Genomic DNA, 12,213 nt, shown 5'->3' with positions numbered 1-12,213 from the left:
GCTAAAATAGCGCCACTCACTTTATTTTTTTTTTGCGAGTCATCTTTAATAGCTGCCATATTTCCCCCAGAATAGGCAATGGTGGCTTCACAAGATCTCCCTGAGGTCTCTTGCCACTGACGTTAATCACAGCTAAATTATTTCTTCACTCTGTTTCTTAGTTTACTACTGCAAAATGGTGCTACTAACACTCACCCATATCCAAATAGCTTGTGATGTTAAAATATTCATTGCTAGCAAATCCTTTGAGATCCTTAGAGGTGAAGTACTGAAGTCATGCAAAGTGCTTTTCTAGCAAAACCAACCTCCCATCTAAAAATCACGTGCACATACATACATTATAGAGTCTCATCTTATATTTTGTCTCAGCGATGCATTTCAGCTCATCTGTGTAAGAGCAACCAATACACAGGTCCAAATTTAGAATTCAGCCACAAATAATGTATTCTAAACTTAGCATTATTATTAATATCAGCAAGAACAAATCTGCAGTATTTGAAAACTGTGTTCCAGATTGATGCTTGAGGATTTTATTTGAATCTCATGAGAGTCACAAGACTAGGATGAGAAAAACATTCAAAGTAGAAATTTGCCTTGTTTGTGTGCCTCAATGCTACAGAAAATCAAAGATACCTTACTTTATGATAATGTTCTTATCTATCTTTTAGGGGGGAAAAGAATCATAGAATGCTCTTAGAATTTTGCTCATATGAGCATATTTACTTCTATGAGCTTAGAATGCTCATAGAATTTTGCAAAAATTCAAACCACAGTGAAATAAAACCAGATGTGGTAGACACAAAATAACAGTGGATTTGTCCTTCTGCATGACACCCATTAAAAATAAATAAATAAATAACCATTCCATTGATGCTTTGAATAGTCTAACCACCGAGAGCAGAAACTCTCTCTCAGAATAAGACTGTCTTGCACATCTTATCTTTCGTTCTGTTTATAAAGGTCATGGACTGGTGCTTTAATTCAGTTTGGGACTGTCACAGGAATACAGCCCCACCACGCACTTCTGTGTCTGTAGGACCATTCATTTGAGTGCCTCATTCTGTTGCATCCTATTTCTGGAGGCAATAGCAAGGTGCAGTTAAATTTGAGCCCAGGTTTTAGACTTGGAATCCAGAATTGGATTGGTTTTGAATGCGCCACAGTTTATATGGGTATGTGTGGGAGGTGAGGGCTTGGGGCTTATTTAGAGACAGGTTTGAATCAGCTGTAAAATTTAGAACTAGCAGGTAATTCTGTTCTGGAGCTTGGTATAGTCCCAATTTTTATCTGTTAAAGTTTACTGCAATAAACTCAATAATTGGAGGACAGCATAATGAGATTCAAGGAACTTATTCCATATTTCATTTGCTGATTAACTTTTTTTTTCCCAATGTTCCTTATGTTATGTCCTTTTAAATCATGTTAACTTATCCCACTTTCCCAGGCTCTTTTATTTCCATTTTCTCTCATTTTCAAACTCATCTCTTTTTCTTCACTCTCCCTTGTTCTTCTCAGGCTTGGTGACTAGTTCTCTCCATCTCCTCGAATCACTTGTCATTCCTCAGCTGTCATGCATCCTTTAAGCCCTAGCTTTTTGTCTCCTTATTAAAAAGGCTGTCACTCTAAAGGGGTTTTTGTTTTCAGCTTTAACACAACATGTTTTTATTATTTTAACATTTGACTTCAGCAGAAAGAGACAATCAAAGGGCTTGACTGTAAACTTTTAGATTTGGCTGTGTTTAAGATTAGATTTGACTGTGTTCAAGATTTACTGTGGCTATGAACAGGCAAGCACTTCCAGAATAGGGTTGAAAGGGTTGAAAGTCAGGTCCTGGTGGTGGTTTGTAGTGGGGTGGAAAGTAGATGTTTTCCTGAGTTCTCTGTTACAGTGTCATTATGTACTTACTACACAGATAGGTCTTTGTGAGAACAACCTGGACGTCCCTTTACCCTCTCCCATACTTACTGTAAAGGTATAGACTGGCATTTGTGACTCCCAGCTTGTTGGCAGCCACGCAGGTGTAGTTCCCATAGTGTTCTTCAGTGACGTTGGCCACCATCAGCAGAGACTGGCTCCCCGTGCTCTTTATCTCCAGCCCGTTGGCGCTGTTTATCCTGGGAAGACAGCAGAAGAGGTGTGCAGTGCAATGGCAGTTATACTGGGGAGGAAATCATTACCCAGCAGAAGGTAAACCAAAATAGTTCAGGCCGGCTGATGGGTGAGGATGGGGAGAGGCAGGAAAGAGAGGTGAGAAGGGAGCCGAAGAAGCTGTTGAAGAAAAGCAGAAGAAGGGAATGAAAGAAGAAAGAGTGCAGTGGAGGGAAATGCCACTGGAGACCAGAGGAGAAACCATGTGGAGAGAAAAACTGGGGGAAAGAGAGGAGCCCTTTATCTAGCACTGTCTGACACTTGGAAATGAAGAGGTCAGCTGCAAGCTAGCCTGCATTTGGAGTAAAGGCTTTTAGTAGAAGACACTAATTAATGTGTTCTAATGAATGCGTGTAGAAAAGTCAAGTGACCTCTGAGCTTGTGCACAGAGGTCAGCTTGAAAACCACGTTAATAAAGCTACCTTTTTTAATGGAAGGTAAGTTCTCAGGTATAGAGGACAGATCCCTGTTTCTCATATTTGGCCCACATGCAAATCTAGGTGGCTCAGGTCACACAGGTGGGAGGGTCCTATAGTTCAGCAGCATCTTCCCCCGGATGAAGGCAGCTAGAGTGGTGTTAACTACTTGGAGACTTAACACTGCCTATTTTTGCATTTTTTGTATTTTTATCATGAGCTACTTAATGCATTAACTTTGTCAGGAAGAAAGCACTTCTGATGTCTTAATTGTGTATTGGTTCATTACTGACTTAAAGGTAAGAGCCCAACCCTCAACATTTTCCTCTGTGTTTTGGTTCAGAGGGGAATTACTTCTATCATCCCTGGACATCGTGACTTTGACTAAGCCGATGGGACAATCATGAGTTGAGTGGAAACTTATTTGAGGAGAAGAGTTGAGGAGGTCAAGAAGTGATTCTCTAAGGAGTCCCTATTGCATGGACCAGAAAGGAAAGAAAGGAAGAGGGTAGCTAGTGGCCTTACCTGGTGTCATCTCTGTACCACTCAAAATCAGGTGTGGGCACTGCTGACGCCTCGCACCGGAGTAAGGCTTGTCGTCCTGTGGCCGCTTCGTTGCTCTTGGACTCTGTGATAGTAGGAGGGTCTGCAGGAAAGAAACACCTCATTTTACACATTTGCAGGTGGAAAGAAAGAGTGAAACTGCACCTGGGCTGGCTCTCTCATGTGAACCCTTCGGGCTGATGGAGGCTCACAGTTGCTGCTTTCTGTGACTCACTCTCTCCTCTGCCTCTCGAACATACCTGGTCTTTGAACTCCCCCTAATACAGTACATTAGCACCACTCTTTACTCATGCTTCTTCACAGTGGTACTGAATAAGGCTTTGTGGTAAACACACAGGCATATGCAGACAGAGTTAAGGTTAATAATGGCTTCTGTAGTTTATGAGTATTTACTTGTGCATCTGTAGATCACATAGGCTCATCAGAGAGAAGAAGATGAAGGAAGGACTTCATCAAGGGCAAAAGCAAGACAGCAGAAGTAAATGGAAGAAGCTAGGAATTAAACATTATTGTGAAAAAACATTCTCTGTACAACCTTTGTGTCTAATGTCAAAACTACAATAAGAAAGGAAAGGACCAAGGACACATATATGAGGCAGAAATATATTCATGGCTAAAATGAAAGGGCTTTAGCAGGAGATGGGGGTGATCAACAACTCTGAAAACCAAGCCACTTATTAATGTGCCTATCTCAGGTATCTAGGGATACAAAATCTGCCCAAACCTTCCTGAACATTTTGCTTTGTCACCTGCTCCAGCAGGGTTTGTCTGCGATCATGGCGCACGAAGCCTGTCCTCAGCACACCTCATCTCCTGGTTAATTTGAAGCCTGAGAGTTGTGGTATGGACAAACAAAACTTGGGAGAGATACCAGTAAGCTCTGCTGTAGCTGGATCTCAACACTGGATCAGGGCCAGGTAGGGCAAGCTTGGGTGCCTTCACTTGCAGCCCTATGTTCAAAATGTTAAGTGACAGGCTTTGCAGGTTAAAAGGCAGAATCATGTCCACCTGGCTGCTGACAGGAATCAGAGAATAAGTGTCTTATCTATCATCACTAGTACCTGAAGAGCATGAGATTCTGGGGTTGCAACTCAGATGACTACTCTGCTGACACTCGAGTCAGCATAAAGCACACTATGTTTAGAGAGTAAAGTTCCTTCTCCTGTATCTGGCATTGAAAAGCAAAAAAGAAAAAAAATCAAAATGGATCATGTCAGTCAAAGTAAAAATAATTCAGTCTGGAAAATATATGGAAAGGAACTTTGTTGTGAACACATTAACCATCTCAGTGTGATCCCTTTCCTGACCTTAATCAGGATTTTATGCAGGACTTTAGGGATATTGCAGTGTGCCCTCTAACATCATAAATATTAATAAGCGTACATAAATAGGATCCCACATTCAAAGGCTGTGGGTTCAAGTAAATATTTTAATTCAGGAAGGAGGAGGGGTAATAAAAGGATAGTGAAGGTGATTTTTTAAGCATCCTTCTTGGGTTTATTTTTGTTCGGGGTGTGTGTCTTCTTGTCAACGGCAGCGAGACAGCCCTTTTCCACTTCAGTGAATCCATGAGACGTGTCAGGGAAGGAGCAAGCACCTTTCTACGGGGCTAGAAGATGACAGCACTAGGCCAGTTCCCTCAGCATCCGCTCCTCTGCTTCCCACCAGCAAGCTCAGCCTCTCATTTTCAGCAGTCCTGGTAGCAGCCGTGGTCCTGGGCTTTCTAAAGAAAACAGCCCAGGTGGATGCACAGGACAACCTCGGCAGCTACCTTTCTCATTAAGGTCTTACTGTCCCTGATGACACCGAGTGCCCAGCAAACAGCAGTCGCCACACTGCAGCACTCCTTCACAAGAAGTGCTAAGGCACAGCTGGGGGCCCTGCACAAATTAATACAGTGTTCTCAGAAAGCAGCTGCTCTGTGTTTAGTTGCATGCTGTGGGAGAAGCCACGAGTGGGTTGTCCTTAGGGCTCTCAAATCTTCTCTGGGCCCCAGTTTCCTGATCTGTAATGTGAAATGGCCATTACTCACAAAGCCTGAAGATGGTGATGTAGACCCAAGCAGAGAGATGATGATGCTTTCTCCTGCAGTCGGAGCTGACAAGCTGCATGCTCCACAGTGAAGTGGTGAAGTGAAGGTTGCTAAGAAATGGCCAAGAAGATGTTGAAGGTGGGCAGGTCTCATTTTTTAAGACTATTGTAATTCTCACAATTTCAGCTCCTTATGATGTTGTTTAGGAAAGCAAGATAAAGAAAGATGCATGCAAATGTCTAGCTGTCATTCCCTCAAAAGGACTGATTTTTTTTTTCCGTGCATGGCTCTCATGACCTCGGAGTTTTTTGCTTTCTTCAGAAATAAAAGATTTGTCCTGAGGGAAATTATCATTTGTTCACATTTGGATTTCAGGTACATTCTAATGTTATGATAGTATATCAGATTATGATACAGTATCTATATTATATTATGATATAACAGTAAAAATTTTAAAAATCTTTGTTTAGCATAATTATCGGGAGTTGAAAGAAAGTCAAAAGCAAACATTCCGACTTTATACAGACAATCTGTTTCAACCATGTTAAATTCATCATGTAAAATATGTTTCGCAGAAATATTTGGAAATATTATTTGCTTCTTATTGAATGTCTAAGGTTTATAAACTCAGCTGTTTTTGACAGAAGAAAACTTCAATAGCTTTAGTTCAGAAAATCTGTTACAAGGCCTTGTTTCCATTTGCATTGAGTGGATAAATGCGTAAAGCCAAATGGATCTGTTTAACATGGAGAATTAATCCGGAGTGTCAAAGTCATATCAATGGCAAAATGCAGCCCAAAAAGCAGCCTTTATTCAACAGCCACTGTACAATTTCTAAGACAATTCTAACCAGAGTGTGGACTCTGAAGATGCTGGAAGAGAGCCCAAAAGTCATCCCAGTAACCCCTACTTTAAGCAAAACACGTATTGACCAGATCTTAAAGCTCAATGGGAAAGAAAGAGAAGCAAGAATGGTGCAAAAAGGTGCTAAAATAACATGATGTGGCAAAATAGACTGGCATGGGCTGAAAGACTTGTTGCTGTTAGCTTTCTGCCCTGACCTCTTTCTTGGAGATTGCTACCCTTTAATAAAGGATGGCTAGAAAGGATGCACGTGCCACCATGTCTGTTTACCTTCTATATTACTAATGTTTATCATCTCCAATTTAAGCTTAGATTAATATTCTGGTGTATAAGCTAAGCAGGTCAGGAGAAGATATGCCTTTCATTCACCCATTCCTGCTATAGAGGCATTAGCCACCAGCAAGGAAACAGAGGAGGCAGCTAGGGGTATCTATAAATATTGAGGTGGACATCCAAACACTGTATTGTAAGAGCAAAAGCAGTCTGGAATACGTTGTATTACTCTCAGAAAAGCATGCCTGCAGTGTGAAAGCAGACATGTGCCTACGCAGGTACCAGCAATGCCATCCATCCCTGGCCCACTCACTAGAGCAACACAGGACTCGGATTCATACCATGCTCTGAGTGTGGGGTGTAGAGGTCAGCCACATAATCTAATTGTGCCTGCAGGCATTTTTAGGTGGACAGTTTACGTCTTAACCAAAATCTTCTTTGGTTAAGACAATTTATGTATTGCGTAAGCACATAGACAATCTCTCTTAATGAGAACTTTATGCCAATAACCTAAAAACAGCATGAAAAGAAAGCTTTCACACCCTTCATTAAATGGATACCTGTAAGGCATGATGATACCCACCCAGGTAAGCCCTGCCTACATGATGGGGTGCAGGCAGGCCTGTGTTTGCTCTGAGCTGGCTGAACCGTTACCTATTCTTGTTGCAATGTTGCAGCTTATCTTCAAGCTACTGTTCTCCTGAATATCAGTGAACATAAACAGGGCATCACTAGCATTTCGGAGAAGACAGAAAGGGGTAGCTCACAGTTTCTCTCTTTCTCCCTACCTCTCTCTCCCTCTTTCCCCTTTCTTCGGTATATACTACCAAGCTTAACATGCAAACAATCCTGGAATATGTCTCTGATTTCGGATAGTTTCCTAAATCCCCCCCACACATTCCAGATGATATTATATGAACTTGGAAAAGGCTTCTTTTCTGAATGTCAGTCCAACTCATATGCAAAGCTCTCCCCATAGACCCACTCCAGTTGCAATGTACTCACAGTTCACAGTGACCCGGACTTGCTTGACATCTGCTGAAGCAACCTCATTGGCAGCTTTGCATTCGTACTTGCCCGATTGCTCTCGTGTGATTCCTAGGATCTCCAGGTACTCTTCCTCACCTTCAAATTCTCTGCCTGGTAGGACAAAAAATGCAGACAGTGGTTTGGTTAGACACATAGATTTAAGGAATCTTCTGTTTAATTGCCACAGAGGAACAACCCCAAGAGGAGTTCTGCAAAGAAAAAACAACTATCTGGGGAGCTATTCTGAAGTTACTTCAGTAGCCATATCAGTAAGATACTTGCATTTTATCTAGTTAAGGAAAACTCAGGGTCTGAAAATCTGAAATATGCTGTGCATAAAAGTGGTACAAAAGTATTTTTTCTCACAGGGAGACAGAGAAGCAAAATCTCCACCACATGAGGCCCAGCTCTGCCTGACAGGCTGGTTCAGGAGTAGCTGGTAGACATTATGGTATATTCTGGCAGCAATCTTTTGGCCACACAAAACTATGAACAATTTCTTTCTGCCTCTCAGAGCAACAGCCACCCTGAAGTACTATTGATCAGAAGAAGCTGCAGTTAAACATGGACGAACTGAGAGAAACAAAGTGTAATTTGATCCACGGAGGCCAATAATCATTACAACCCCCTGATCTACTGTACATACAAAATGTCACATTTGAATTGTGCTGCCTCTCTAACACAGTTTTGAAAGCAGTGACTTGAGCATCAGGGTTACAGCCAGGGGCAGGAGTCAGGGGAGGCTTGTGGCCTTGCTTTTAATTCACTGTATGACCTTGGGTGAGTCACTCCATCGCTCTCCCTCTGTAAATTGTGGCTAATAACCCCGCTCCCCTCTCACCTGCTGGTCACAAAGGGGTAGGGAGGTTAATGTATGTAAAACACATTAGAATCTTTGGATGAAAGGTGCTGGGGAAGCATAAAATATTAGGATTAGTATATCCAACCTATTGCTTTGGAAACCAGTCTGTGGTTTTCCTGGGAAGACTATGAACTATGTTAGATGGGAGATTCTTTGCTCCCCTGAGGAGGCTGCGGGCACCGCTTGGCAGCATGCACAGCACAAGCTGTAATTGCCTGTCTCTGCATATAGAGACAAACTGCCCCCAACCCCTAAAGGATAAGGGGCTTTTTCTCAAAAATAGGTGAACACAGTAGGGCTCTCATTCAGGCTCCTAGGACAGCAGCCAGATTTTCCAAAGAAACTCTCTGCCCAGAAGATACTTTCTGTTCGGTGGATGCTGATCACTTCTGAAATTCTGGCCATCTCCGGTAAGTGCTTAAGTTGTTTGATGGAGTTTGGACAGCGCCTGTGAGAACTGCGCTGCTGTCCTTGGCCCTGAGGAGCTGCGTAAAAGCTGTAATTAAGCCCCATCTTTGGAGGAGGAGTTCCCATGGTGCTACCCGAAATGGCAGCATTATTCCCACAACACAGGCACCGGTTTCTGCAGCAGATTAGCCAGGCCAGGCTGGCCGCACACACCAGGGATGCCAGCTGTACACATTTGCCTTCGGCATCAGAGATAGGGACTTCAAGAACTTTGAAATCTGCTGACAACTCTGTCCCCTAAACAACCATTTTTGCCTTCTTTTTTTTTTTTTTTTTCCTTCAGGCAATTTTCAGAACCGTCCTTGGGGAAAACCATCCCCAGACGTGGAAGCTCAGCATGAAAACAGCACTGTACTTATTATCATGCAAAGAGAAGCCTTCCCTCCACTCCCCCCCTGCTTTTTTTTTTTTTTTTTTTTTTCAGTAGGGCTATCCAGCAATTCCTTTTGCAGCTTCTACCAGATGTTTGGGTGAGTCAAAATCTCATTGCTGCGTCTAAAATTTATAACCGCTCTGATGCTGGTTTTCATATCCCCTAGCAGTCTGGCAAATGGCCTTGCTGTGTGGCAGCAGTGCTTTTTACAAGGTAGGGAGGCAAAGCTGCCTCCTGCTGCACATCCAATGCTCCCAGGGCACACTCGCAACCTTTTGCGGTGCCCTGGGTCTCAGGCTATGGGGAACATAGTGAGAGGCTGTAAAGGATGATGTAGGGCTGGATTTTTAGAGGTGCTCTTTATGGACGTGACTCTGCACCCATGAGGAGGTTTGGGAATCTGTTCTTCTTTCGCTCCAGTAGGAACAGAGTTCTAGTGCTTTACTTTTAGCATTTGAACAGTTTTCCTAAAGTGTGACCTGAATCTTCCTCACTGTGTTTTAAAGCCATTATTTTTGTCTTAGCCACTACAGAACATAAAGAACAAATCATTCCCTTCTTCTCTGCAATAGCCTTTTATCAACTTTAAATCAGTTATGTTCCTCCCTCAGTTGACGTCCTTTTCTTCTTCTTTTTTTTTTTGGTTTTCTTCTTTTTTGATGAATAGTGCCAGGTCTTTCAACTCCACTCTGCAGGTGAGGTTTTCTAGACCTTTGATCGCTCTCGTTATTTTGTTTTAGACCTCTTTGGCTAGCTCACATTTTCAGAATTGTTTCATGTTTTTTTGCAACACCCCAACTTTAGCGCAAGATTTCAGATGAAGTCTTCTATGATGACTGAATAGAGAGCAAGGGCTGCATCACAACTTCTGCACTGTGCTGCTGTCTATACAGCCAGTTCACTATGGCTTTGCAACAGGACAGTTCATATTTGGTTCGGACAGGCTTTAATCCCCAGATCTTTTTATAACGTACTCTAGTGCTTCTTGAACACATCACCCCCAGCTGGAGCCTACAAGCAGAGGTCCCCCTTCCTTTATGGCAACACTCCCAGTTGCAGGTCAGTCAGCTGACTGCAAAATAATCAGACAGCAGGGAAAGGTTTATGAAGAAAAGGTTAAAACATAATTTGCCTGTGCTTTGCAAATCACTTTCTCTGCCATTCTGCCTTGTTTAGACACAGGGTTCATTCCAAGTGGTACTTGCTTCTCCTGCAATTTGCCCTTGTCACCAGTCCGTCACTGTAATGAAAAGAGGGTTGAGGGTGACTTCCCTGCTCTAATGGAGCGGCACCCTCATTAAGGGTGCTGTTAAGCCTGTCTCTCAGGGAACCACATCAAGGGGACTCCAGGAAGTACCCTAGAAAGGTGTATAGTTTCCCGAGGGAAGCTATTTTTCAGCTCCTCTACACATGTCCATGCACTTGGAAGTGCATGTGTGCCACGTACAGCAGGGTGGGTTTTGAGCAGCCCTATACAACCCTTGCCAACAGTGAGGGGATGATGAGCCACTGGCTTGTCCAGTGGATCTCTCTGGGGATGGGTGAAAGCAAGGACATTTGTTTTAAAGGCCATATCAAAGATATCAATAGGCCTATTCAGCCTGTCATTTCTCCCTGCCCCAAGACACACATATAAGCGTATCACTTCAGGAACAGTTTCTGTGACAGCTTCTTTCTCTTGCTAAAATAGTGGTAGTGCTGTTCTTGTTCCTGCACCAGTGATCCGTATTTCAACCCCCAGCAGCAATATTTTGCTCTGTAAACTCAGTTACTCTCATTTGCACGTCACGCCCTTTTGCTTGCAACCCTGCACCCTATAAAAATACATTAACCATTTCTAAAAAAAGAGCATCACTATAAAATTGAGGTGTCATAGAACTGATCAGAGAGAGAAGAGATGTACCATAGTGCGTTAGAAAAATGTCAGGTTGTGATATCTTGCACAGAGCTGTAGAGATGTTTTCACTAATTCACCTTGGCAGCCAGATTAGGTGAGTCATATTAACTCTAACCTCTAAGGCAAAGGGAGGAGTAGGGGGAAAGCAGGAACAGATCTTTACACACAGAGCAAGTCCACAAATGTTTCCACTCAGGAGGCAGATTTGGCAGGAGGCTGATGGTTGTCGCTACACAGTTTATCAAAGCAGGAGGGAAGGAGGATTGAGCGATGCTCTTTGGTAGAGATAACAATGAACATATTCAATTAGGTGAGCGGAGGCAATGCCAACTCCTGGCAAGCAACCTCTGTTCCTATTAGCAGAAGACGGCGCTGAGCACATTACGCAGGGATGAAATCCCGACTCTCCTGCCAAACCTTTCTCACTGGTGAGGACTGTCCCCTGCCTGTTTTTCTGCCGGGTTGGTGATGACGTGTTCCAGTGAGGGCACTGCTCTCTCTTCATCCCACAGCATCTCCCTCAGGACTCTTGCTAACCTTCCTTCCAGTGGGATTCTTGTCTTTCACGTACTCATGGGTAGCTCATGAGTTTGTTGCTGCAGCCCTGCTAAACACCACATAGGCCTTTCGGCACAGGGATCTTCAGCAGGCACCTTGGACATGTGCAAGAGGAAGCTTCGAAGACCATTTGCATCAGCCACACTCCCCATCCCCTGGCTCTCTAACTGCACCCGTTAAAGTAGACAAGTGAACCGTCACAGAAAAACTGCTCAGTAATGCTGACGTGCTGTCAGGAAGCCCCATTTGAACCCGTACCTGGATATCCCTCATCTCCTTTCCCCTCCATACAGACCTATCCTCATACGACCCCGTGCCCATGTCACCTCAGCGCCACCCCGCCTCTCGCCCGCCGTCGATGTGCACAGCCGCTGATGCCCACGTACAGCCTCTCACAGCCCATACGTGCAGAACTGCAGCCTTATGCCTTCCCCGTGGGTCCATGGGCCTTTGCCACCTCTTCCCAAAAAGCCCCTTGCGCCACCACACACCATCCCTCTCTCCACAAAGGCCAAACTATTTCCGTGGAGCAACGCAGCTCAGCCAAACAAAACCACGTTTGTGCTGAGTGCGGGCAGCTCATTCAGCCGACCGAGGCACGGGCAACATGCTCAGTCGTGTCCTCTAACAGACAGGCCTTTCTCTTCATGGCCTAGTTCCTAAAATACCCAAAGGGGAAGCCGGTCCGTAGAGAAAGCAGCTATACTATGCTCTGTCCTATACTGTTG

The 12,213-nt window shown here is 43.8% G+C and overlaps 1 protein-coding gene across 3 annotated transcripts in view; it reads right to left on the bottom strand.

Moving 5' to 3' along the window:
• The window catches only part of LSAMP (limbic system associated membrane protein), a 952,895-nt gene that overhangs the window by 21,548 nt on the left and 919,134 nt on the right, over positions 1–12,213 (bottom strand). For all 3 annotated transcript variants that reach the window (XM_088527273.1, XM_088527272.1, XM_088527274.1), the window contains 3 exons: positions 7,304–7,438; positions 3,091–3,211; positions 1,967–2,115 (listed from right to left, as the gene is read on the bottom strand). In XM_088527273.1, the coding sequence (XP_088383399.1) occupies positions 1,967–2,115; positions 3,091–3,211; positions 7,304–7,438 (405 nt within the window). The remainder of the gene's footprint in view (positions 1–1,966; positions 2,116–3,090; positions 3,212–7,303; positions 7,439–12,213) is intronic.

The sequence above is a fragment of the Tinamus guttatus genome, unplaced genomic scaffold (genome assembly GCF_059628265.1).
Source record: "Tinamus guttatus ecotype Peru unplaced genomic scaffold, ASM5962826v1 Tinamus_guttatus_pri_ptg000272l, whole genome shotgun sequence".
Taxonomy (NCBI): Eukaryota; Metazoa; Chordata; class Aves; order Tinamiformes; family Tinamidae; genus Tinamus; species Tinamus guttatus.
Note: the sequence above shows the minus strand (reverse complement) of the source record. Positions and strands in the feature narration are given on the sequence as shown.